General features: G+C 51.4%; 1 protein-coding gene across 7 annotated transcripts in view; it reads right to left on the bottom strand.

Moving 5' to 3' along the window:
• Positions 1 to 1057: 1057 nt before the first annotated feature.
• TPST2 (tyrosylprotein sulfotransferase 2) overlaps positions 1058 to 24981 on the bottom strand; it is a 51252-nt gene continuing 27328 nt past the window's right edge. For 3 of the 7 annotated variants that reach the window (XM_032311261.1, XM_032311259.1, XM_032311260.1), the window contains 6 exons: positions 17210 to 17281; positions 12627 to 13532; positions 9697 to 9913; positions 6343 to 6393; positions 3470 to 3518; positions 1058 to 1562 (listed from right to left, as the gene is read on the bottom strand). In XM_032311261.1, the coding sequence (XP_032167152.1) occupies positions 3477 to 3518; positions 6343 to 6393; positions 9697 to 9913; positions 12627 to 13468 (1152 nt within the window). In that variant the 5' untranslated portion in view covers positions 13469 to 13532; positions 17210 to 17281 and the 3' untranslated portion in view covers positions 1058 to 1562; positions 3470 to 3476. Of the gene's footprint in view, positions 1563 to 3469; positions 3519 to 6342; positions 6394 to 6748; positions 6779 to 9696; positions 9914 to 11754; positions 11833 to 12626; positions 13533 to 17209; positions 17282 to 20892; positions 20981 to 24981 lie in introns of those variants that run through there. The other 4 variants (XM_032311257.1, XM_032311256.1, XR_004278233.1 and 1 more) reach the window with 4 other exon arrangements.

Raw genomic sequence — 24981 nt, 5'->3', positions numbered from 1 at the left:
GACTGGCTCTTCTGTTGCTTCCAGCCTCCGGCAACACCTGCTCTGGGAGAAGCCAGCCACCACTGAAGAAGTCTGGCTGGCCTGCAACCACCATGCCATCAGGAAGCCCCAGCTCACCACGTGGACAAGGCCATGCAACAGAGAAATGCAGGAAAGTCTCGTGATGCTCCAACCACCCAGGCCCAGGCAGTAACCACACAGCCAGGAAGTTGGCCTGACTCCAAAATCTATGCTCCAAACCACTAGGAAACCGAAAAGCCTGGCTTTTTTTGCCTTTGCCTTCTCAAATCCTTGAAGCAAGGGACTGTGGATAAAACACTTTAACCCTTAAAGACATAAAACTGCTCTGGGCCCTGCTGGTCCCTCAGCATTTGCAGACCACAGAGCAAACTTAGCAGGCTGGTACTATTCACATCCTGCATGTGCCAAAGCAAACAATGACCCTCTACCAGTTCTTGGGAGAGGATCTCTAAGCCCTTGGGATATCCTGTCTAAAAAGTTTGCATACCAGGGACCCTGGGCCACACCAGGCCTGATGCTCCATTCTAACAATGTGATTTATAGTGGGGCCCGGGATCAGGCCAGATCACTTGACCTCTGCAGGGCCGGAGACAGAGTAATTGAGATCAGTCATACAGGTGCCCCGTGCCTACAACTGATGTCCAATAAATCGCCACACAGCAAGGCTCAGGCAAGCTTTGCTGATGGAATGCTTGTTGCCTGTCGTGACCAGTAGAATTAAGAGTGCCTGTAAGCCTCCACTGGGTGAGGATCCCTGAAGTTTATGCCTAATCTCCCTATACCAGCCCTGTGCACCTTTTTCTTTTGCAGACTTCAATCTGCATCTTTTCATGGTAACGAACTTGACTGTGAGTCCAGTAGTTTGTCTGGGAGTTCCTCTAGCAAGCAGCCTCAGGGGACCTGACACAGGAACTCAGGGTGCCCTGATGAGCACCCGAGATGGGAACCTTGTTCGTCTGTCATCAATCCACCCAACAAAAATCCAATATGGAGAAAAAATAAATCCGTTCATTCCATAAAGTCAAGCAAAGACAAATGAGTCTCTGTTCACTTTATTCAAATAATTTTTTTTTTCTCTGAATCTGAGTAAAACTGAGGAAGAATCAAAGAAAACCTCATATATTAAATTCTTAAATAGATTCTTTGAATTGAAAAGTGAGGGTCAAATAGGAGAGGCACAGGTGTGGGCCTTGTCCCCGCAAACAAAGCCACCAAGGCGGTCCTGCAAATGAAGAAAAATGGCAAATCCATTTCTTTAAAAAAAAGTTCTTGAGGGAAAAGATTAAAAAATACCTAGGTTTCAAAAGCCAGACTACCGCCCAACCTTCCGCTCTCTGCCCCGGAGTGGGTGGGGGGGCTTCCAAAGCTAGAGAGTCTCCAGGGAAGTTTTCAGTGAGGCAGCTTTTGCAAACATACGCAAATACATTCCTCAGTAGCGGTCCTGTTTGGGCGATTAATAGCAAGCAATATGCTTGGATTAGAGGTCCGATTTCCACTCGAATGCCAAGTGTCTGCTCCTCTCAGCAACAATCTGCAGAGATCTGAACAGGGAGACAACTGTGTTAGGCCCAAAGTCAGACAGACGTTTCCTATTATGTGTGACTAGGAACGTATGGCCTTTGTGCATATTCACAGAATGGGGCTTTCGGGGCACCCCAGATGGCCAGAGAGTTTAAATTTAAAAGCATTCTTGGGGTTCTCACCCGCATCCCAACCTGTATCCATCCCAGCCTGTATCCGCCTGACCTCAAACACAGACTCTTTCTACTTATGAAGGGAAAGTGGCGATGATTACATCATAAACACCAGTGGGTTTTTGGAGGGGAGGGAAGGATGGGCATTTGTTTCAGGCCAGCTGACTACCAGGGACAAGCTGAAGTGCCCTGTGTATGGTATCTCATTTAAGGAGGACAGTGGGAAATATATCAGGCTTTTGTCAGCAGGCAGGTTCAAAATTCTGCTAAAGAATCTGCGGAATGAGGGGCGCCTGGGTGGCTCAGTGGGTTAAGCCGCTGCCTTCAGCTCAGGTCATGATCTCAGGGTCCTGGGATCGAGCCCCGCATCGGGCTCTCTGCTCAGCAGGGAGCCTGCTTCCTCCTCTCTCTCTCTGTCTGCCTCTCTGCCTACTTGTGATCTCTGGCTGTCAACTAAATAAATAAAAATCTTTAAAAAAAAAAAAAAAAAAGAATCTGCGGAATGAGAACGAGGGGAAGATGTCAGGGAGGCTCATAGAGATAGGAGGCTTTCCATAGGAGGCTTCTTGCCTCGGGGATGGGGCAGAACCCTGGGATCTCAGCACCACCCAAGACGGGATCCCCGAAGAAGCAAGGGCCTGAGGCTGGTGCAAAGTGGATTTAAAAAAAAAAAAGGGAAGGAAGGAAGGAAGGCAGGAAGGAAGGAGGGGGAGGGAGGAAGGAAACTAGAAAATATGCCGATTATTTAAAAATGAGATTGGAAGACTAAAAATAGAGCCCAGGCTGGAAGCTTCTTCATAGTCTAGAGCAAAAGGGAGAACACCCATGCGAGTTGCTCGTAACCTCTCTGTGGGGTCACGGACACAGAGGAAGTTCACTTCCTGGGGCCTTAACTCCATGCCCACATGCATAGTGCAGGCGCATGGCCTCCTGGATTCCCAGGCGCCCACCTGGTCCAGCTCACTTCCTCTCTCGGCTGCCTGTGCAGCCCCCCACCCCATTCCCCTTCTCTGGTGTCACAAACGGAGGCTGGGAGAAGGTCAATTTGAAGTAGGTTCCTAAATCTTTGACTTCCCAAGGTCAGAACGTGTCCTCCTACCACTGCACAAGTTAACGAGTGGATAGACATGCCTTCAAATTGTTCCTCAAAAGCCAACCCTGGAAAAAGATGCCCGGGGAAGGAGGAAATGCTGCCATGTGCTGGCTGTGTGGTCTTGGGCAAGACCGGCCCCCCTCTGGGTTCTAGCTTCCTTCTGTGTCAGCAGCCATCCCAGGGATCCTCGGGGTTAAAGGAGTAACCCAGGAGCAGCACTTGGTCCAAAGCCCTGGGGGTTATTCTTAGACCAGACCTGCCTGGAGCTTTTCTTAGGACATTAATTGCTTTGAGCCAACTCGATTCTGTTTATAGAAGCAGGATAAACAGACAACATTCTGTGCCAAAATGTCTAGAACACCCCCTCCCCATCACATGGGTCCCTGGTGCCCCCTCCCCAAAGTACAAACCTTTTTCTGGTTGGTTCTGCAATGATCCCTGCCCCCACCTGATCCAGAGCTAGGAGACTAAGCTGTGATTCTATAAATAGCTCCCCAGCTTGTTGCCATGGAAACCCCCCTTGGGGCTGGGTCAGCCCACCTTGGTGGACACTCCTCCCCAGGGAGGCTCTGGAAGGGCAAGCTTTTCAGCAGAGTCCCTCCTGGGCTTAGAAGGCATTGGCAGGGAGGTGGGGGGACAGAAGGGAAGTCTGCAGGCCTACCTGGAAATCATGAGCTTCCTAAGTGGGAGGAGGTGGTGTTCTGGTTCACCTGGAGGAAGACAACACACAGAGGAAGGGGTCACAGCCAGGATGGGGGGCCAGGATCTCACTGCCCTGAGGCTGAGCCTCAACATCACGGGGGCAGGCACGTACTTGCTCATGGGGTATTTACTGCACACCTACTACCGGCCAGGTGCTGGGGGTGCTGTGAACATGACCAACCTGGTTCTACTCTGCAGCTTCTATGCCAGCGGGCAGAGCCTTTACAAACACATATGCAGATGATGTCCCCTCTACCTCCAGGCAACATAATGGGCTGATATGAGTGACTTCGGGGTCCAGGAAAGGCCACTATTAGGGGATGACATTTAAGCTGTATCATAATGAAAAATAAAACATATGCTCTTTGTCCCGCGGTTCCTGGCACACAGCTCCTAAAACCCTAGAAACTCCGGAGTGATAACAAGCAGCTTTTGTATGTTAATGAGATGACAGGTGTCTGGCTTCAGGATGGGCGCTGGTGGCTTAGAAAGACCAAAGCATGACTCTGGGAGGGGACAGGAGCTAGAAAGCAGGTTAATACCAATGATTTAATCAACCATACCTACTTCACGAATGCTCCATAGAAACCCCTACATAATAGCTTCAGAAAACTTCCAGACTGGTGAGTACACAGGAAGTTCAGGAGAGTGGTATGCCCGAAGAGGGCCTGGGAGCTCCACACCCCTTATACCCTGTACCTTGCCCTGTATACCTCTTCACGGCTGCTCCAGGGTCATACTCTTTATAATAAACCACTGATCTAGCAAGTAGTGTTTTCCTGAGTCCTGTGAGTTGTTCTAGCAAATTCTCGACGTGGGAGGGAGTCATAGGAACCCCCAAATGTTAGTTGGCTGGGCAGAAGTGTGGGTAACCTGGGATCCCCACAGTGGCTGGCATCCGAGGTGCCGACAGTCTTCTGGAACCGAGCCCTTAACCTGTGGGGTCTGACATGACCTCTGGGGGTCACTGTGCAAACAAATCCAGGTGGTGTCCGGAGAATCAGAACTCAGTTGCTGGGGTCAGGAAACACCCCATAATCCTAGATCTAAAAGATGCAAATGAGAAGTACACAAAGGTCTGGCCAGAAAAACATTCCCAGCAAAGGGAACAGCAAAGATCTGGAATGGGGCGCAGAGGGAGGAGGGTGTGTTTGGTGCCTCGAATGAGGATTCTGTTTTGGCATTCACTGCAATTCTAACATGTGAGCTGCTCTGTTTGGCTTGCTTACTTTCTTCCATCTCTTGGGTTTCAGGATGATTATTCCAGATGGCTAAAGAGGGGCCCGTGGAATGCACGTGCTGTCATGCATGGAACTGTTGCCTTAAGACTGTTTTCCAATTTTTTGCACTACCCTGAAGGAAGCCAGGTGCCCCGTGGAGGACAGAGAGGGAGATGAAGGTAGAAAGCAGGGGCCGGATGCAGCTGGCAGGGCAGCTCTCTGGAGCGTGGCAGTGTTCAAGATGACAGTGCATATGCCTGCCATTCCTCCACATTCATTTGTCCCCGACAGAGCAAGAAACAGTCCCAGGCCAGCCAGAGATCTTGAGTACGCCACATACCGCGAGAGGACGTAAACCGCTCGGACTCTTCTTTACGACAATTTACCCTTCTGGGTCAAGAGTCTTAAAAAGACTTAAAATGCCCTTCCACCCAACAAGTCCGGTCCATAATGATGTCTTCTAGTGGAACGGTTCGGCAAAGCCCTCTACCCCATCCCATAGAAGAGAGGCAAAATCAAGATGAAGTACATGTGCCATCATTCAGGACACTGCAGAAACTGGACACGATCTTAGGGCAACAGTAGCTCGTAATGCGTTCTACAGAACACTATGTCACCATCCCAAATGGCAACTGCGAAACCTGAAAGATGGGAAAACATGAGGAACACAAACCCAAGCAGCTCATTTGATAGAACTGCAAGGAATGTCAAGTGTCTATTCAGGTAGGCAAAAAAGGATACTCTGCAAAAATGAAAAGGCATTTCGAGTGGCAACTACTTCTCCCCACCCCCACTTCTGTGTGTGGTTCCTGTTACATCATCTTTTTGGTTAAAGCAGGCAATAAACTAGTGCTGACTAATCCTGGCAACATTTTTTTTCACAGCGGCAAGAAGATATGTTGGGTCTCAGACTCCCAAAAGGGGAGCATGAAGCCATCCCCAAAGAACTAGGATGGGCCCAAAAAGCCAAGGACCCCGGATAACGAGCACTCTGATTATTAAACTGGAGACTGGCACCCTTTCTCTCCCAATTTAAAAAAGAAAACAATACACACAAACTAAGACACCTCATTTAGGGGGGGCTATCATGTCAGTGAAGGGAGCAGTCCTTCTTGACATGATCCCCAGACTGCACGCCACGGACATACCAAGGATGTGTGGGAGGCACAGCCAGGGAGGTGGGTGCAGGGATGCAGGGGTATTTCTATGTCTACACTTGTGGGAATACCTACACCACGTGACCCTTATGGTTCTCGATTTTTGGTTGACTGATGAAAATTCTGGGCTGGGTCATGTTTGGGGACTGCCACTTTATATAAAACTGAATTTCAGGCTAGAGACAGAGAGCTTGACAGAAAGCCCCCACCAGTCCCTCCAACTGCTCTCAAGCCAGGAGACAAGGTGATGGAAGGGCCACAAGCAGAAGGGCTGGGATTTGGCTCCAGCTGGATCAGACAGTTGGGAGGGCCTGTGGCCCGACCTACCCTCCCCCCAATCCAACTTTCTAACAAGAAAATGATCAGCCAGATTGGAAAGCAAAGTGTCCAAGCTAGTGCAAGCAAGTGCAACAGTCCAATGAACAGATTTCAGAATTCCCCTTGGGGTTTCTAACCTGAAAATATCCTTTCAGATCGGCTGGTGTTTTATAGTCTCCTTTCAAGACCTAGGAAAGAAAAACGAAGTATTTCTATCATGGAAATGATTAAAAAAATTTTTTTTTAAATAAAATTCACCCTGTCACCTCCACCTTCTCATCCACCCATTTACCACCCACAAATCTATCCATCTACCCACTCACCCATCCCACCTATACATTCATCCTTCCTCCTATCCCACCCACCTCTCCACCCACCCATCCAGCCACCCTCCTGTCCATACACCTATCCACCCACCCATCCACCCACCCATCCACTCTCCTGTCCATCCACCCATCTACCCATTCATCACCTATTCACCCATCCATCCGTGCCTACACACACACACCCACCCATCCACCCAACCAACAAACATTTACTGACCTCCTCTTATTTCAGGCATTATTCTAAACTCTGGAGGTACAATATTAAGCAAACAATTAAAATTCCTTTTCTCCTAGAGCCTCCATTCTAGAGAGGAAGCCAGAGGATCCACAAGTAATAAGCACAAACAAAACTATATCAAACCACGGGAAGTACCAGGAAAAAAAATAAAGGGATGTGTTCAGGAGTGACCAAGGGGTTTATTTTGAGCAGGTGGTCCCAAAAGACCTCTCAGAACAAGTGATCTTTGAGCCAAGCCCTCCAGTGTCAACACTGGAAAACCAGACAAGCCGAGCTCTGAAGGAAAAGCATGCCAGGAAGAGGTCACAGCTAGGGTAAACAAAATCCCAGGCTTTTCCACCATCTCTTCATATATAAGCACCACACAGACCAGCACTGTCCAATAGAATGTAATGTGAACGAACTATGTCATTTTAAATTGTCTAGTAGTCACATTAAAAAAAAAAAAAAAAAAAACGGACCCCCCAAAAGTGAATCAAGTGAAATAATTCCAGTTCTATCTTGTATCTGACCTGAGATATCTAAAATATTCATACTTCAACGTATAATTAATGTAAAAATTATTCAGGAGAAACTTGACATACTGTCTTCGCTACCAGGAGCTCAAAATCCAATGTGTAGTTTACACTTAACAATGCCTCTCAACGTGGACCAGATATCAACCGTCACATCCTGTGGCCACAGGAGGTTAGTGACTGGTAGCTGCAATGTGCAGTGTAAGTGCAGACAAGTTCATTAGTACCGGGGTCCTCCCAGCGTCCGTGTGTCCCGGATGGCCAGATCTGTTACAGGATCACCCGGTGTCTACAGCGAAGCACGTATGCACGCATGCGCAAAAACACGCACGTGGGTACACATGCGCAGAAACACACACGCAGGAACATACGCACGCATGCGCAGAAACACACATGCATGCACAGAAATACACACGCATATGCATGTGCTGTTTTCAATGCAGGAACTTATTTTTGCAGTAATAGCAAAACTACCATAAAAACTAAACAAGTGTCGGGCAGCCGCCTGTGAAGAAACCAGGGACATTTCCCCTTTGAAACAAATTAAAAACAGACTCAGAGAGTAGATCTTGCTCATCAAAATGTTTAAATTTCTATACAATACACAAAGTCAGGCCTTACCGTGGGAGCTTCTGACCCACATCCTGGGACAAGCCAGGGGCTTCCCATCTTTTTATTTATTTACTTTTTTTTTTTAATGTTTATTTTTTTTAGAGAGAAAGTGTGTGAGAGCGAGCAGGGGAGGGGGAAAAGCAGAGAGAGAACCTTTAAGGGGACATCCTGCTGAGCAGAGAGCCCAACATGGGGCTCGATCTTACAACCCTGAGATCATGACCTGGGCCAAAATCAAGAGTCAGTAGCTAAACCTACTGAAGCACTCAGGCACCCTGGACCTCTCTTGCCTTTTAAGAGACTTCAGAGCAGTTGCTGCTGGGCCCCTAACTAAGAACACAGGGTACAGAGATTCCGTCACCACGGTCCTCATCCTGGCCCAGCCACTGCAGGTGCGAAGAGCCTGTGGGATGGAGTTCAAGATCATGCCCGGCTGCTGTTTCTTCTTTTTAACCCAGTTAAATGATTTTTTTTTAATTATATAAAGATATATGCAATAAATACAAAAATATTATATGAAATACATCATGTGTACAGAAAAGTGTATGAAACACATTTAAGTAAAGCCTAAAGAATACTCTTAAAAAATAAACATAACAAATAATAAAGATTTAAAACAACTGAATAATAAAAAATTGACCACATCCAGGTTGTGAATATTAACACTGTCAACACGGCCTGCACATCTACACTGCATCTCTGAGTATTTCCACAAACACATGTTTGCAAAATCTACAGACGTCAAGGGGGAGAGAAGCGCCCAGACCCACTTCAATCACAAGGGCAGAGCCCCTAAAGCTCCAAGTTAAGAGAGCCCACCTCTGTGGGAGAGGCGTTAAAGCCTTGTTAGCACCAATCGGAGTCTTTCTCCTTGAGTCACTGAAGAATCAAAGGGGAAGTGACAACAATTATGACTTTGTTCCTTGGCTTGTCAACATAAGAACTGTTTACTTTTTTGGACACCTGGGTGGCTCAGTCAGTTAAGCATCTGCCTTCAGCTCAGGTCAGCATCTTTGTGTCTTGGGACCAATCCCTGTGTCAGGCCCCCTCTTAGTGCTGTCTCTCTCTTTTTCTTGCTCTCTTTCTCTCAAATAAATAAATAAAATCTTTAAAAAAAGAAAGAAAGAAAGAAAGAAAGGTTTACTTTCTAAAATCAGCAGTGTGTTTGGAAATGCTGAGTGTAGCCAGAATTAAGACTCTGGATCTTAATGGTGTGAGGGTTAGCAGGGCCTCAGGCCTGGGCCCCATGCTCAAATACTTTCACTAACTCAGTGCCTCTAAGGAAGTCACAACACCGCACCCAAAGGAGACTCGATGCTGCATGACAGCAACATGTAAATAAGACCATGAACTTCCTAAATGTTCATTTATGCAGGATTAGCTGACTTTTAATGCTTTAAAAACATCTCATCTCAGTCGTTTTCCTTGACCACCTCAACTAAGGAGAGCTTAAAAAGTACTTGAAACTGCCCTGAGCTCACATTTGTCTGAGAAATCAACATTAAAATTTATGGGGGCAATAAAGGGACCAATAGTTAATTCATACTCTGTCTCAACAAAGACCTGATGAGCTTTACAGACACACAGCTAGGGACATAGTGGGAAAAGGGTGAAAAATCACAGAGAAATCAGATGAAATCAGTACATAAATGGACCCACTGTTAGATGCTCTAGTGTGAGACAGACTGGCTACCAACTGGTTTTGAGCTTCCTTGTGGCCCAAGCAAAAATGGAAATACAATACAGTTCCCCATGTCCCACCCCCACTGCAGGCCGAGAGTGCAGTATGCACGCACTCACCCGGTGTGTGTTGTTGACAACGATGGGGTCAGGGTTGCCGTAGTTGGGTGGGTTTGCATAGGGGTCATAGCCAAGCCGAGCCAGCATGGGGGCGATCTGGGCCATGTCCCTCACCACGTCCCCAGGGATGTGGCCGGTCCACTTGGAGAGGGCTTCCAGGTTCACAGGCTTGATGACCTGGTCTGTGGATCGTTCAATCCTGGGGAGAAAGAACAGGCTGGGCGGGGCACAGGGAGACCCTGATGGCACCTTCGGCAGCCAGACAGGCTGGGGGTACTGGGCCCCGGGGCAGCTGTGCCCCCCTCGATGTGAGGCTGTGGGCAAGTCACTTGGCCTCCTCATACCTCCTCTGTACATTGGGGATAAAAGCACGCAGCAAGAAGCCGGAAGACAGTATCAGGCGATGTGCACTTAAAATTCTGTTTCCTGGACTTCATGACTTTTTAAAAATAACATTTTATTTTTGTGGCTAAGAAGGATATTTTGTTCTTGAGAAAGAATTATAAAACATGAATGGTAAGGCTAAGAGTGGCCACGACTCCCAGCATCAGCTCCCTATAGGGACCTCGTCTTACCATTTGGGCGGCCCACCCTCTCAATCTGTTTTCTGTGCTTTATACAGGAGAGTGGCTAAGGGCAGACTCCGGGGCCAGACTGCCTGGGTTCAAATGCCACCTGGACTGACACTGGCTGTGTAGTCTTGGAAAGCTACTTTACCTCTCTGAACCTCCTCTATTAGTCCTTGCTTACAAATGGGAATAATGGCAGAACCCACCTCACCGAGCTGTTCTGGGGAGTAAAGGAGTTCTTCTCAGAGGAGTATATGGCATATTGTGAGGTCTCAGGAGGTGTTAGCTTTCTCTCTCACACACACACACAAGGAAATCCTATAGTTCGGTTTACAGGTTTTAAAGCAGAAATCATATGCTGTGCTTTTTGGTTTATGACTCTCATCATTGCCTTGTTCTTTTCTCCAGCTGTGTCGTGTCCCTGAATAGCTTATTTTCCCCATGCCCCTAAAGATGGCAACTTTGGTTCCTTTCACCCTCAGCTGCAACAGTGGAACCGCCAACCTGTTGAATGTGCTTCTCCACTCTCCCCTAGGACGAGCTCAACCAGCCATCTGAATCATGAGGATCCTACCGACTACAGGTCAAGGGCCTTGTACGTTGGAGGGAGGGGAACTCCCAGGATCCAGGGTCTGTTTCTAGATGCTTCCTTCAGATAACTTGGGAAGAGCGGGGGAAAAGAGGCCAGGACCAGGAGGGAGGAGAGCAGGGAGGATGAAGGGTGGGGATGGGTGGGAAGAGTAATAGGTTTGCAGTCTGCAGACTCGGATGGAAATCTCAACTCGGTTCACTTCGTCAAAGACCTCAGATATACACATGGCCTTTCCAGGGCCCCAGATCTCCAGGACTGTGTGAGGCAGAAATAACACAGACACATACATCCCAGAACACAAATGGGAGCAATACTTGATAGGAGTAAAGAAAGCTGGAAAGAACCCATGTGTCCACGAACAGGAGATGTTGACTAAAACACTGTGCTCCGCCAAGTGGAATATTACACAGCTGTCCAAAATGATGTCACGGTAGCAGGTCGGGGGCCATGGGCAAGTGGTCCCAAACACAAAGTGAAAAATGGTTATAGGGAGACATGCTGGGGTTCACTAGGACTCGTGTTCTCAACAGCCCCCGACAAAGGACCAACACATACCACATCAATGTGTGCATGGTGGGACTGTAGACTGTTTTTCCTTTCCCAGGGAAATCATCCCTATTTCCTACAACAAAGATATCCTCCTTCGGTCCTCTGATTCTTTTTGTCATGATAATTTACAAAATCCCAGCTCTAGCATCTCCGGGATGCCTGGGCCTGATCGTGATGGAGACAGAAAGACGGCGCACTCTGATCCTGCATTGCCCACACGCTCTGGGTCTCAGGAGAAGGACGGCTCACCAAAGGAAGAAGGCAGAGAGCAAGAGACAGAGGAGGGAAAGAGGAGAGGTCCCGGATGCAGACAGCTTGAGAGCACAGGCTCTGGAATCCCCAACAGACCTCGGTTCAAATCCTGGCACCACACTTTGCCAGCCATGTGGCCTTAGGTAACTTCTCTCTGAGACTCAGTTTCTTCACCTGTAAAATGGGGATAGGAGTTCTTATGTCCTCAGGTTGCTGTGGTGATTAAAGAAAATATGCGTTGGGGGCTTAACTGAATGCTTACCACACCTTGGCACTCCCTCCATGGTAACAAGGATGAGAACGATGTATGTGCCAATAAAAGTCATGTCAGTGCTAACGTGATAACAACAACTATGATAGGAATAATAGCACCTAACATGTATTAACCTATTTGATGCTCACAGGTAGCTAGAAGGTTGATAGACTATACTATATACATACTATATATATATATATATATATATATATATATATATATATACTATACCATATATATATATACACGTATATATACACGTTACAGATTAAGAAAATGGGGCACAACAGAGAGGCTGAGACACTTGCTCAAGGTCACATGGCAGGGAACCCAGACAACCCGGTTCTGGATTAGTGTTTTTAAGTTAACCTTTGCCCATGATGGCTCACTACAAAGCACATTCAAAGCCTGCTGATTCTCAGAAAAGGGAAGAGCAGATGGTCCCACTTTTGTGGATATTTAGCTGAGGCTCAGAGAGGCACAGTGGCTTGGTCAGGGCCACAGAACTACGAGGAGGGAGGTACAATTCAAGGCTCTGCTCTTAACCACTCCCTTCCCAGACCTCTTCCATGCCCAGAGAGGAGGCTGAGGCTCAGAGAGGCACAGCGACTTGCCCAAGGCCCCACAGCTCAGAGAGACAGCGCTATTCTTCCCACCTGCTGTCTCTGACTTGGGGCCAGGGGGCTAGGTGGAGGGCGAGGGCTCCACTCACTTGGACAGGGACACACCCCCTGGCTTGCCAATGAGGTCCTCGTGGTGCAGGACAGCGTCGCTCCAGGCGATGCCCAGGAAGTCCAGGATGATCTTGAGGGAGCGCCTGGGGTGCAACACCAGCTGCTCGTAGTACACGGGCAGGCACTTGTCCTTGCCCACCTCCATGCACTGGGCGTACATCACCTCAATGGCCTTGTTCCACTTAGTGAGGCAGTCACGGTAGCTGCTGAGGTCGAAGCCGGCAATGGTGACCTTGCGGGTAATCATGGAGTGCACGGACGCCCGACCGTCTCGCACCATCAGCAGGAACTTGGAGTTGGGGAACAGGCGAGACAGGTACACAGAGGATTTGAGCGTGAAGGGGTCCTTGTTGCACAGCACGCGCGCCGGCTCACCGTGCTTGGCAATCACCTCCAGGATGAAGGCCTGCATGGCGGCGTCTAGCACCTCGTCCGTCACGCCTGCCTCGTCTAGCCGCAGCTTCTCGCGGCCGGACTTGGACCAGGCCTGGCGCATGGCGAGCACACGCGGGATGATACGCGTCTCCTCACCGCAGCGCACCTCGGGGTGGGCGTCCAGCATGGCGCGCATCAGCGTCGTACCGCTGCGGGGCACGCCCCCCACGAAGATGAGCGGCATGGCCTTGCCATAGCGGTATTCCACGTGGTCGGCGCCCACCATCACCAGGTCCTCCTGCTCCGGCCGCATGGCCCGCCGGGGGCCGCTTGGACCCCCCAGCACCGCGCGGCACTCCAGCACCTGCTGCCCCACCTGGACTGCCAGCACTAGGGCCAGGGCGCAGCCAGCCGCCAGCAGCGCCCTCCGCACCGACAGGCGCATGCTGGGCCTGGGGTGGCAGGCCTGCTTCAGTGACTGGTCAGCGGGGGGCCGGCGGCGCTCGCATCTAGGGGGAGAGAGAGAGGGACACCTGTGAGCCGCCGACCCTAACCAACCTATCTCGATGGCAGGCTTCGCCGGACAGGTGGAGGGGAGTAAGTACTCTCAGATCGACTCTCAGAATGTTTGCATAGTTAACAGTGCTCTGGGACGTCCCAATTCAGCCGCATATCCACTCGGCAAGGGCATGGTTTTTGCGTGTTCTGTTCCTGGCTGTCTCTCCAGAGTCTGGCACCTCGCAGGGGCTCAGGAAGGATTTGGGGGATGTGCTTGGTTGAAGGAGCAGGGTGAAGCCAGAAGCGCTAGGACATGAGGACCTTAGAAAGAGGAGGAAAGGGGCTCCTGGGAGGCTCAGTCAGTTAGGCATCTGCCTTTGGCTCAGGTCATGATCCCAGGGTCCTGCGATCAAGTACCACATCAGGCTCCTTGCTCGGTGGGGAGCCTGCTTCTCCCTCTCCCTCTTGCTCCCTCTGCTTGTGTTCTCTCTGTCAAATAAATAAAATCAAGAAAAGAACGAAAGAAGGCGGGATGGAAGGAGGAAGGAGGGAGGGAGGAAGGAAAGAAAAGAAAGAAAGGGAAAGAGGAAAGAAAAGAAAGAGGAGGAAAGGGGTGCCTAACTGGGGAGCACTTGAGCTGGGGTCCCAGGCCGGCCTGCTCCAAGGGACCATAGTGCTATCCAGGAGACGGCTTGGAATATCCTGTCCTGTTCTGGGCCTCTTCTGGAATCACTACCCATTCACTCAGAGTAAAATAGTAAATGGGTAATTCATTCGATAAATGGGTACTAAGTATAAAAAGGTGCCAGGTACCGCTTCAGTGCTGGGGACAGGAAAGTGGATAAGACAGCAGGCCATCTGAACTCCAGCAGCTCACCTCCTAGTGGGGGAAGCAGCAGGACACAAGCTAGAGCCACAGGGTAAAAACCAGGCTTATACGGTGAGAGGGATCAAGTAGGGCAAGGAGAAGGGAGGTCAAGGAAGGCCTCCCGGAGGAGGTGGCATTCAAGCTGAGTCCTGGGTGAGAAGGAGTGGGCCATGTGAAGATGCATGGGAGGAGTGCTCCGGCAAAGGGAACAGAGAATACAAAGAGCCTCAGATGGAAGAGGGTGTGGGGTGTTCAAGAACCTCAGGAGGCAGATGGGAGGGAGAGGGAAAAACTGGGGGGGAGGGCACAGAAGCCACACAGGTTCTCAGGGGACAGGGGAAGGAGCTGCACTTAACTCTCAGGGAAGACCCTGGGGAGAGGGCCTGCAGGGGTGAGAATGGAGGTCAGGGACCGGGCTCCTGCTGGGATCCTGGTCCTGGGGGGACTCAGGGATGTAGGGAGGGGGTGACGGATTCTACCTGAGTAGGTGAGGGAAGGCTTCCTGCAGGGGGAGGGCTGGTTTTCAAAGAGCCAGGTGGGGAAGAGAGAGGGGCTTGTTCCTGGCAAAGGGAACAGCCAATGCAAAGGCGGGGGCTGGGGGGGTGGGAAGGTGGGGGCAGGGCTGGGGAGCTGCACACAGCCTGGTGAGTGGGGCTGGGTCTGTGGGAAGGGAGCCCAAGCTGGTGTTTCTCAAAGGACACGAGGTTCAGCCGAAACCACTGAAGGACCCGGTATGCAGCTGGACTGATCCACACCCAAGGGTCTGGGCTGCCCGGGGCCCCCCGGGGCCGCAGCAAGTGGGAAATCAACATCTGACCCACAATCTCAGGCCTGGGGTCCGAACCGCTGAGAGGCCTCAGCATTTCCTGGCCATGTGGCTTTGGGAGAGTCACTTCCCCCACGTAACCCACAGCTTCCTGGCTGCAAAGAGGGGTGGGGTGCACTGACCTCAAATCCTGCTGGGAGGGTTCTAGAAGCAACTGACACAGCACAGATTCATCTCAGTCTGGGCTCCCTGGCTTCTGGGAGCATTGAGGAATGGCTGGGGACCCTCTCCCCAGAAAACTGTATCTGTCCTAAGCTGCCAACAATGGTAGGGGTTCCCTGGTGCCCTGAAGTCAGGGTCTGGGATGAGGAAATCTGACTCCAGAGCTATTTTCAGGGCAAAGGCAGGCTGGACAAGACATAAAGCTTCTTGGAAACCCCTCCAAGGACCTATCAACTTGTTCACGTGCTCATGAGACTCGAGACTAGAATTCTGTTTATTATTTCATGTCGGTGCTTCTGGGGGACAATCACATTTAAGTTTGAATTAGAGCCACCACCCTTTCCGCCTGGCACTTGGTGGGGAGCGAGAGAATGGAGCTTTGGGGGAACAGAAGTGATGGGAGGGGCGGTACAGAGACAGGAAGAAAAGGGGTAATTTGGGAAGACTGTTTCCAGAAAGGATAGGTAGTGTGCATGGTCGTGTGTGTGTGTGTGTGTGTGTGTGTGTGTGTGTGTATACTCTCTAGCTTATGTTTGGGGTTGGAAGTGGTTTGGATCCCAAACATCAGGGAGAAAGGCCTGGAAGAAAGGACAGGCAAGAAAAGGAAAATGTTACTGACACACCAGATTTGCTTAATGCTGATCATTCATTTGGTTACAGCACTTTATTCCCTTTTTTGGGGGGGGGTGGGTAGGCTCCACGCCCAGTGTGTGGAGCCCAAGGCGGGGCTTGAACTCCGGACCCTGAGATCAAGATCTGAGTTGAGATCAAGACTCAGTGGCTAAACCCACTGAGCCATCCAGGCACCCAAGATTATTAACACTTTAAAACGAGGCGCCCGATTTTTGTGTTTTTACATTTATGAAGCACTTGCTCAACTAAAACTTTTATTATCATGCCTCATGTAAAGGGACCGTCTCTACCACCCGTGGGGGTAGGGAAGCCCCACCCTCAGCAGCTCAGAAAGAAGCCACTGGCTCAGGGTCACATGGCTGGAGTGGCAGGCCTGGAGCCGCCAGGCTGAGGCCGAGCTGTTCGCGGGTCCTCAGACAGGACACACCCACAGGCCCGTCTTTGCCACCAGAAGAAAACAGCTCAAAGCAGACAGGTCAGCCCTGAGCAGAAAACAGCAAAGAACTGGGGGATCCCTTGAGAATAAAAAGTAGGGTGACCTTGTAGAGAGATATAGCCAGTGACCCACAGAGCCAAAGGTAGCTTCCTGGCCATCCACAGCCAGGGGCCCCAACTCTGGAGAGGCCAGACCGGTCCCCACTGGACGCTGTCCAGCGAGGTGTCCCAGCATCCTGGCAGTGAGCATGGTGGGTGAGAGCCACAGCCGTGGCATCCGACGGCCCTGGGTTCAAATCCTCCCTCTGCCACTTGCCAGCTGGTAACTTACACAAGGGGCTTCACCCCTCTGAGCCTCTGTTCCCCCCTCAAAAAAGCAGGGGGAGCATAATAACCCTCTCTCAGAGAGCTATTATGAGGTTTAGGGAAATCTGGGGCTCAGCCAGCACACCAAGGCCCTGGGCAGATGGGACACAGAGGGTTTGGATTCTGGCCATGCCTGGAATCTGCTCCACAGTCCCCTGTGGGACTCAGCCTTCTTCTACCACCAGGTCTCTCTCTAAGAGACCAAGAGCTGCCGAGGCCTGCCCCCTGCATGCTGTCGGGACCCAGCTTGTTCCAGCACTGTATTTCTACCAGAGAGGACAATGCCAGCTGGGGGAATGTGGCTGCCCAGGAACACAGCCCGGGGGATTGGAGCAGCTCTTTCTAGGGCAGTGTCTGGAGGTACCCAGAATCTGCGGGAGCCTTCTGGATGCACTTACCTTCCCTGGGCACTCTCATCGCTGGGTCCCAGCCCTTGAGGCCGCTCGGCAAGACTGTCCACTGGCTGACCCCTGCGGAGGTGAAAAAGAGGGTGCATTACGGGTGGGTGTTGGGGAGGGGCTGGGTCCCATCAGAGGGGCAGAGGAGGGGGTCAGGATCCCCAGTGGGTATCTGGCGATGATTCTGGAGGGAAGTTTTCTGGGGGACGAGCTGGAGTGCCAGGGGAGGCCATCTGAGCCCAAGATCAGCTGGGGTCTGAACTTGCCTGGTCCTACAGGGAATGAAATGGCATGTTGCTTAGGCAGAGAGGTGTAAGCTGAGAATGTGAGCTAAGGCACTGCCACCTTAGGGAGCCCCTGGGCCTCTGCCAGCCAGGGTTCTTCCTTCCTCTCAGCCCAAGGACCTTGGACTTCAGGAAAAGGAAATGTAAGGATAAGCAACCACTACCACCACTATACCACTAACCACCATCTGGAGCTGCTGGGTATGGTTGAACAGATTGTACACTGCCCAACTCCAAAAGGGTACCACAAACCTAGCCTAGGATAAATATGGCACCCTGGCAGTGGGACATTCTCCTGCGGCTGCCACCCAGTAGTGACCAAATGCCTACCATGTGAGTGCCTTGTATCATTTAGTCCCCCTACGAGGAGAGAATGAGGATCCCAGTTTTAAAGAAGAGAAAAAGAGGAAGAGCAACTGACCCAGGGACTGCTGGAACCAGGATGCCCAGCTATATCTGTGAGACTCAGATGCCCAGCTCTTTTTTCATTTTTTAAAAGAGTTTAATTGTTTATTTGAGAGAGAGAGAGAGAGAGAGAGAGAGCATGAGCAAGGAGAGGGGCAAAGAAGAGGGAGAAGCATGCTCCCCTACTGAGCAGGGAGCCAGACACGCGGCTCCATCTAGGACCCCGGGATCATTAACTGAGCTGAAGGCAGGCGTTTAATTGACTAAGCCACCGAGGTGCCTCCAGGCATCCAGCTCTTAACCATTGCACTAAAGGAACCGGGCCACGAGTACAATGGGTTCTGGCAGGAAGCTAGGGTGAAGGTGGAACCAAGTGGGCTCCTGGTGTACATCCCACTGCTGTGTCCTTACCCTTCACAGTGGGGAGGAGTTCTAGCCTGGTTCTCCCCTTCCCCCACATTACAGATGGGATGACTGAGGCCCACAAGGGAAATCACATCACAGCCTCACACGTGGAGTCTGGGGCTCTTGGTCCCTTCGCAGGACGTGGGGGTTTCAGAACACAGCTCTGCAGCTGGACGACTCCCTGAATACATAAATCATCGGTCCTCTGGGCCTCAGTTTTCCCGTCTCATAAAATGTGTTGTTTGTTGAAAGCTCTCAACGACCCTTTCATAGTGAGTACCCAGACTCTCCAAAGTATTTGTGTGGTGCTGGTTGTCTGCCAGGTGTAAGGCCCTTGCTGCACTTCTGTCCTCGCTCCCTCTTCACTCACTCCTCGCATCGGTCCTTTGGGCCTGTCCTCGAAAAGCGGGCTGCTGAGTTCTCACAAATGGAGAAGGGGGATGTCCAGGTGTAACCACAACGACCAGCACCCCCTGAGCTCCTGGGGCCCAGGTGGCCCACAGCCGAAGCCTGCCTCTTGGAACAAATAAAAACAATTAGGGCCAGGGCCCTTGAAGCTCTTCCAGCCAAGAGCGAGATGGCTGGGGCCCAGATGCCCCCGGCAGGTCCTTGAAATGCCACAGTACTCTGTGCGGTGCTTGTGCTCTGGGAAGCCTGCCAGCCACAGGCTGGGTGGTGGGGAGGGTGGGGTGCTGCCACAGCCTCCCAACCACTGGTCAGGCATTTACATTTAAATTCAGCTCCTTGAGTGCCCCCACATTTCAAGAGCCTGGTAGCCCTGTGGGGGCCGGGCGGGCACCCTGCTGGATAGGGCAGGTGTGCGGCGAGGTGAGCAAACAGTGGCCCTAGTGCCAAATCCAACCTTCACCCTAAGAATGGCTTTTAGCTCAGGTCATGATCATAGAGTCCTGGGATCAAGCCCTGCATCAGGCTCCCTGTTCAGTCGGGGGGGGTGGGGGTGTGTGTCTTCTTCTCCCTCTCCCTCTGCTCCTCCCCTCCCTGCTCCCTGCTTGCTTTTTCTCTCTCTTTATCTCAAATAAATAAATAAATAAATAAATAAAATTTTAAAAAGTCTTACTTTTTTCTAAGGGGAGGAGGAGGGGGAGGACGGGAAGAGGAGGGGACCCGGGAAAAGAAGAGAAGCAGCAACAAAAACCATACCCACTCTGCAAAACCTGAACTACTTAGTATCTGGACATTTTTAGAACAGGTCTGGGGCTCCCGCTCTAGAACATTCCCATCAAGGACAGGAAGTTCTACCAGAGGGCACTGACTTGGAAGACAAATGAGATGCAGGGAACCCTCCCCGATCTCCAGTTTACAAGTGACGCAGGCCCTTGTGGGGACAGGATACATATAATTATGCCCAAGAGCAAAACTGCCACATCAGCCGAACCAAAGAGCAAACACAAACCACAAAAAGAAAGAAAGACAAGAAGGAAATACCGACAATTCGAAACACCACCAGGAGTGGTGTTTGACGATAACATGTTTCTCCTCAAGACATACTTTCAGAGTGTTGGCATCTTGTCTTTCTCTAGAATAAAGTAATAGAACTAGTACATTTAGAAATCTATGCCACACAAGGTTGGGGGGAGGGGGCGGGCAGGCTGCTTGGGCTGGCTCTGATCCAGGTTCCACCAGCTACTGGCTGTGTGACCTTGGGCAAGTCACGAAGCCTCTCTGAACCTCAGTTTCTGCATCTGTAAAATGGGGAGAAGAGCAATACCTGAGAGGGCATTTGCAGTGTGGTCAGTGCCAAAAAGGAACTCGCCTTCTAGGGGTGCTGGGAGGTGGAACTAAGTTAGAACATGTTAGACCAGCGCTCCACAAACAGCAAGTGCTGTTTCCCCTTTGCCCTTTCCCATTCTTGTTTCATGCTGGCCAGAACCTCTTAAGGTGAGGCCCTTTATGGTCATGTGATGGGTGAGGAGACTGAAAGGTGGAGAGCTGAAGTGGTTTGCAGAAGCCACACATCCAGCAGAGAGAAGAGTCAGTTTCCAAAGCTGGCTGTGTCCCCAAGATGCTGTCCTGGGCGTCACGTCACGTGACTCATAAAATGGGGGCAAGCAGGGGAGGCCAGCAGGGACTCTGCTTTCTCTCTCTCTCTGCACTGGCTCATGACCACTGGAAGGGAGGAACGGGGAGAGGGCTGTTCACGATCCCCTTAGGCCCACGTTCATTCATTCCCGGACGTTTATACCTACTGTGTGCGAGGCACTGACCGGGACGCTAGGACACATCGAGGGTAGCAGACAGAGGGCCCAGCCCTTGTGGAGCTAACACCCTGCTGGGGTAGCAAAAAAACTAGCGTGAGGGATAATGAGGCCTGTGACAAATGCTCAGAAGGAAATGCCCACAGTGGGGCAGGGAGACGGGCCATAACGTGTCACAGAAGGAAGTGACATTAACACTGAGACCACGCCAATCCAATCCCAGGTTCAGGCTCCTGTGAATTTTCAAACTCAGCATGGTTCCTTCAGGCTGAGAGGTGTATCCCCCCCCACCCCCCGCCTACCCTCCACCCCGCACTGGGGAGGGGGGCTGGACCACAGGATGCCAGGGAAGCAGGCAGGTGGCTGCACTTACAGAGTGGCCTTGGAGCATGGCCCAGGGCCCCTGTGGGCAGGCTCAGCCATCAGCCCTGCAAACTCTCTCTGTGGGCATCAGCTCCCAAACATTCCATTGCCGTGGCTACGCCCCCACCCCCACAGATGTCAACACCCCGACCCCCTGGGGAGACAGGAGACCAGTGCTCTCTGGAGCCAGGCCCCTGGGGATCAGAGACCTGTGCCCCACTCTGGAGGGGCACCAGCCAGAAGAAGAGGTCAAAGGTTAATTCTGGAGCATAAAAGCATTCTCAGTGCTTAAAAAGGGAAGAAGAGAAGGTGGGCTGGCTCTCTACATTCAAGTATGAGCTCTTACTGAGCACTTACTTATTTTTTTAAAGATTTTAGGTATTTGAGAGAGAGAAAGAGAATGCAGGCACACAAGCAGGGCATAGGGGCAGGCAGAGGGAGAGGGAGATGGCAGGGAGCCCAAAGTGGGGCTTGATCCCAGGACTCTAGAACTTTTTTGATCCCAGGACTCTTTACACTTTTTACCGAAAATGACCTAAGCAGGGTCCCCCACATGCAGTCCAGTATCCCCCTAAGAGGCCCAGTTCGGCCCCCTATTAGACACAAGTTGGGAATGGGAGTGATGAGGCCCAGGGCTCACATCCCAGCTCTCCCACTCAGAGGAGGCTGAGGTCACTGTGGTGTCACTCATGTGACTCTGGACTGGCTCTCTGAGCCCCAGTGTTCCCACCGGACAAATGGGAATAACAACGGGAGGAACTGCGGCCGGAAGACAGGAGTGGCCTGGGGAGGCTGGATCAGCAAGTCTCCTCTGTAAAGGGCCAGCGAGCCAAGGATCTTGGCCACGTGGGTCACATGGTCTGTGAGGCCACCTCTCCATTCACAAAAGCCGCTGTACATGAAAGGAAGGAGGGTGGCCGAGTTCCAATTTACAAAATCGAGCAGCGAGCTCGGTTTGTCCCGCAGGCCTCCGTTGGCCGACCCCCTGGTCTGCTGTGCTGCAATCAGGGCAGCACACGCCCCCACCTGGGGTCGGGGGGGGGGGGGGTGGGGGTGGGGGGGGCTCAGGCTCAGGCAACCCCAGGAAATGCAGATGCAATTCGCCCCAGTGGGAGTTGCTGTGTATTTTGGTTCTGGGCTCCATCCCAGAAGGGCCAGCGGGAGACCTCAGGTGGCCAGCCTCCAGTGGGTGAGAGAAAAATGCACAACTCGGGAAAACAAATAGTTCATTTAAAAAAAAATAAAAAAAGCAGTAGCAGCACAAGCACACACACAGAATCATCTGGCATCTGGTTCTGTCGCCAAGTAAAGCCTCGGGGAGAGAAATTCCTGTGTGCCCAGTGCTGCTCTGGGCATTCTGTTTCTCACCACCGCCCTGGGGGCAGATACTATGATTAGCCTCTGACAGAGAAGGTAAGGCTCAGAGAGGCAAGGGAGCTCAAGGTCACACAGATGGTTAACAGCCTGAGCTGGGACCCAGGTCTGACAGAGGCCAGAACCCAAGCTCTTCTTAATCACTTCCCTGAAACCCTACCCAACCCAGTGCACAGATGGGGAAGCCATTTGTGGCTGCTCAAGGTAGCCACCAGCTCAGCCCCCACCCTGTGCACCGCAACCCCCCCACTCCCAGCATGGCCCATTCAAGGCTTCCTGCTTGGGAACATGGGGGCCCCTGCTTGGTAAACAATGCGACGGGACACACACACACACACACGTACACATACACGCATGTACATGCACCCATGCAAACCCACAGGGGACCCTGTCTCCATTCCTCTGCCAAGAAGCTGCCAGGGGTGGGAAATGAGCACTGGAGTAAAAGTCCTGGTTCTGCAGATGACCAGCAATGCAGTCCCCGTCAGGGTAAAGGGTGGGGGGACGTATTCCCTAACTTCTCCGTGCCTGCTTCCTCATCTGTGAAATGGGGATACTAACGGAGCTATGAGGGTTAAACAAATAACCTGCCAGTGCTCACAAAAGGCTCTGTGATTGTACCACTGTGAGTCTTCCCCTTTCCTTTGGTTCTCAAACCCCCATGCTGCAGACCCCTGGGTCCCACACCCAAACATTTGATTTGGAAATCAGGTGATGAAGCCCAGGGATCTGCCTTTCACCTCCCACCCCATCGCTAGAGGAAATGCTGCTTAGGGCACTGGAGCTGGTGGTCGAGTTGCCCACTGCCCAGCTAGGTCCCCACACAATGGTGCAGGGCAGCATCAGGGCACAGACCCATGTCTAGCTGGTCCTTTGACACCTTTGTGCCACCGAGCCCTTTAACTGTCTGGTGACACTGACAGGCCCCTTCTGCAAAGAGTGCTGTATTTTTTTTCTTTTCTTTTTTTTTTGAGAGCGAGCGAGTATGCATAAGCAGCTGGGGGAGAGGGGAGCAGGGGAGAGAATCTCAAGCAGACTCCATGCCCAGCGTGGAGTCTGACACGGGGTTTGATCCCACGACCCTGATATCATGACCTGAGCCAAAATCGGGAGTTGGCCACTTAATGGACGGAGCCATCCAGGCACCCCTAGGGTGCTTTGAAATAGAATAAAATACAGAGGATCAAAAGAACACCAATTATAGTGGAATCTGGCTAAGGACAGCATTACCAAAAAAATGCTCTGATAAAGTAACCTACATACACATTTAATAAAACAATAAACATGATCTAGGGGCAGGCCCCACAGCAAATGTAAGGTGCATGCTATGATAAGAAGAGAAATCTGTAGCCACTGGCAAGCAATATAAAGATATATGTGGTTTCTGGGGCACCTGGGTAGCTCAGTCACTAAGCGTCTGCCTTGGGCTCAGGTCAGGATCCTGGGATTGAGCCCCACAATTGAGAGCAGGAAGCCTGCCTCTCCCTTTCCCACTCCCCCTGCTTGTGCTCCCTCTCTCACTGTGTCTCTCTCTGTCAAATAAATAAATAAAATCTTAAAAAAAAAAAAGATATACATGGTTTCTGTTGGTCACCAAGGCCCTGCTGTCTGGATCTGTGACCTACACAGACCAGGAAGAATTGTTAAATCGGAGTCAGGGAAATCTTCCTCCAAACTCCCAGGCCCCTCAGAGGCCATCCAAAGACTAAGCCTCCAGGAGCCAGAGAACGTGTACTCCTGCCTGGGGAGGGGCAGGGTCTCCAGTTCCCGCACATTGCCGCATGACACTGACCAACATAAGAGCAAGAGGGGAAAGCCTGAGGGCAGAACCTAGAGCGTGGCTTGGGTCTTTTGGTTTCACATAAAAAATAAAAGGAGGAGACAATATGACTAGTAGGAAGAAACATGACCTCCACCCATGCTGGCAACACACACCAGCACGTGACCTTGGCTATGAACTCAAGTTCAAAGCAAGTGGAGGACACCAGGGACTGGAGTTGGGGCAACCTTGGCCCCAGACACTGAACACAACCCTGCAGGGAAGGAGAACGAGTTGTGTGTCTCAGTCGTCAGCGGGGCACAGAGCCCCAGGCGGCCACTCAGCCAGCCTCTGTGCCTCAGCTTCCTCATCTGTAAAATGGGTCCAACCATCCTTAGGAGCAAGGCTGCTGTGAGGATTCAAAGAGATGGCGAGATGGCGACTTCACCGAAGAGCGAGCAGAGGGCAGGCCCGTCTTTCTCCAAACCACACATCCCGCATGTAAAGTTGAGACACACAGGCTGTGGCCTTTGTGGTCCACCAACCCGGAAGGCAGAGCAGAGAGTAACATTCTGTGACCCAGGACTAGGGGAAGGGGCTTTTAATCTTACATGCTCTGCTCAGGCACCGTGCCACCAGGACATACTTCTTCCCTCTCCGGGACTCAGTTTCCCTGCCAGTGACTTCCAGTGGGTGGCCGAACTCTGAGGTTCCTTTCCCTGCCCCATACCCAGCTTCAATGGCTAGAACCTTCTTTGAGGCAACCCCTCACAGGGTGCCCCATGGAAGATTTCACTTGACAAGGAACTCAGGGTTAGCATTTTATTTTTTTTAACACTTTATTTGAGATAGAACGAGAGTGAGAGAGCATAAGCACGGGTAGCAGCAGGCAGAGAGAGAAGCAGACTCCCTACCGAGCAGGGAGCCCGATGTGGGGCTTGTTCCCAGGACCCTGGGATCATGAGC

Source organism: Mustela erminea, chromosome 13, assembly GCF_009829155.1.
Source record: "Mustela erminea isolate mMusErm1 chromosome 13, mMusErm1.Pri, whole genome shotgun sequence".
NCBI lineage: Eukaryota > Metazoa > Chordata > Mammalia > Carnivora > Mustelidae > Mustela > Mustela erminea.
Note: the sequence above shows the minus strand (reverse complement) of the source record. Positions and strands in the feature narration are given on the sequence as shown.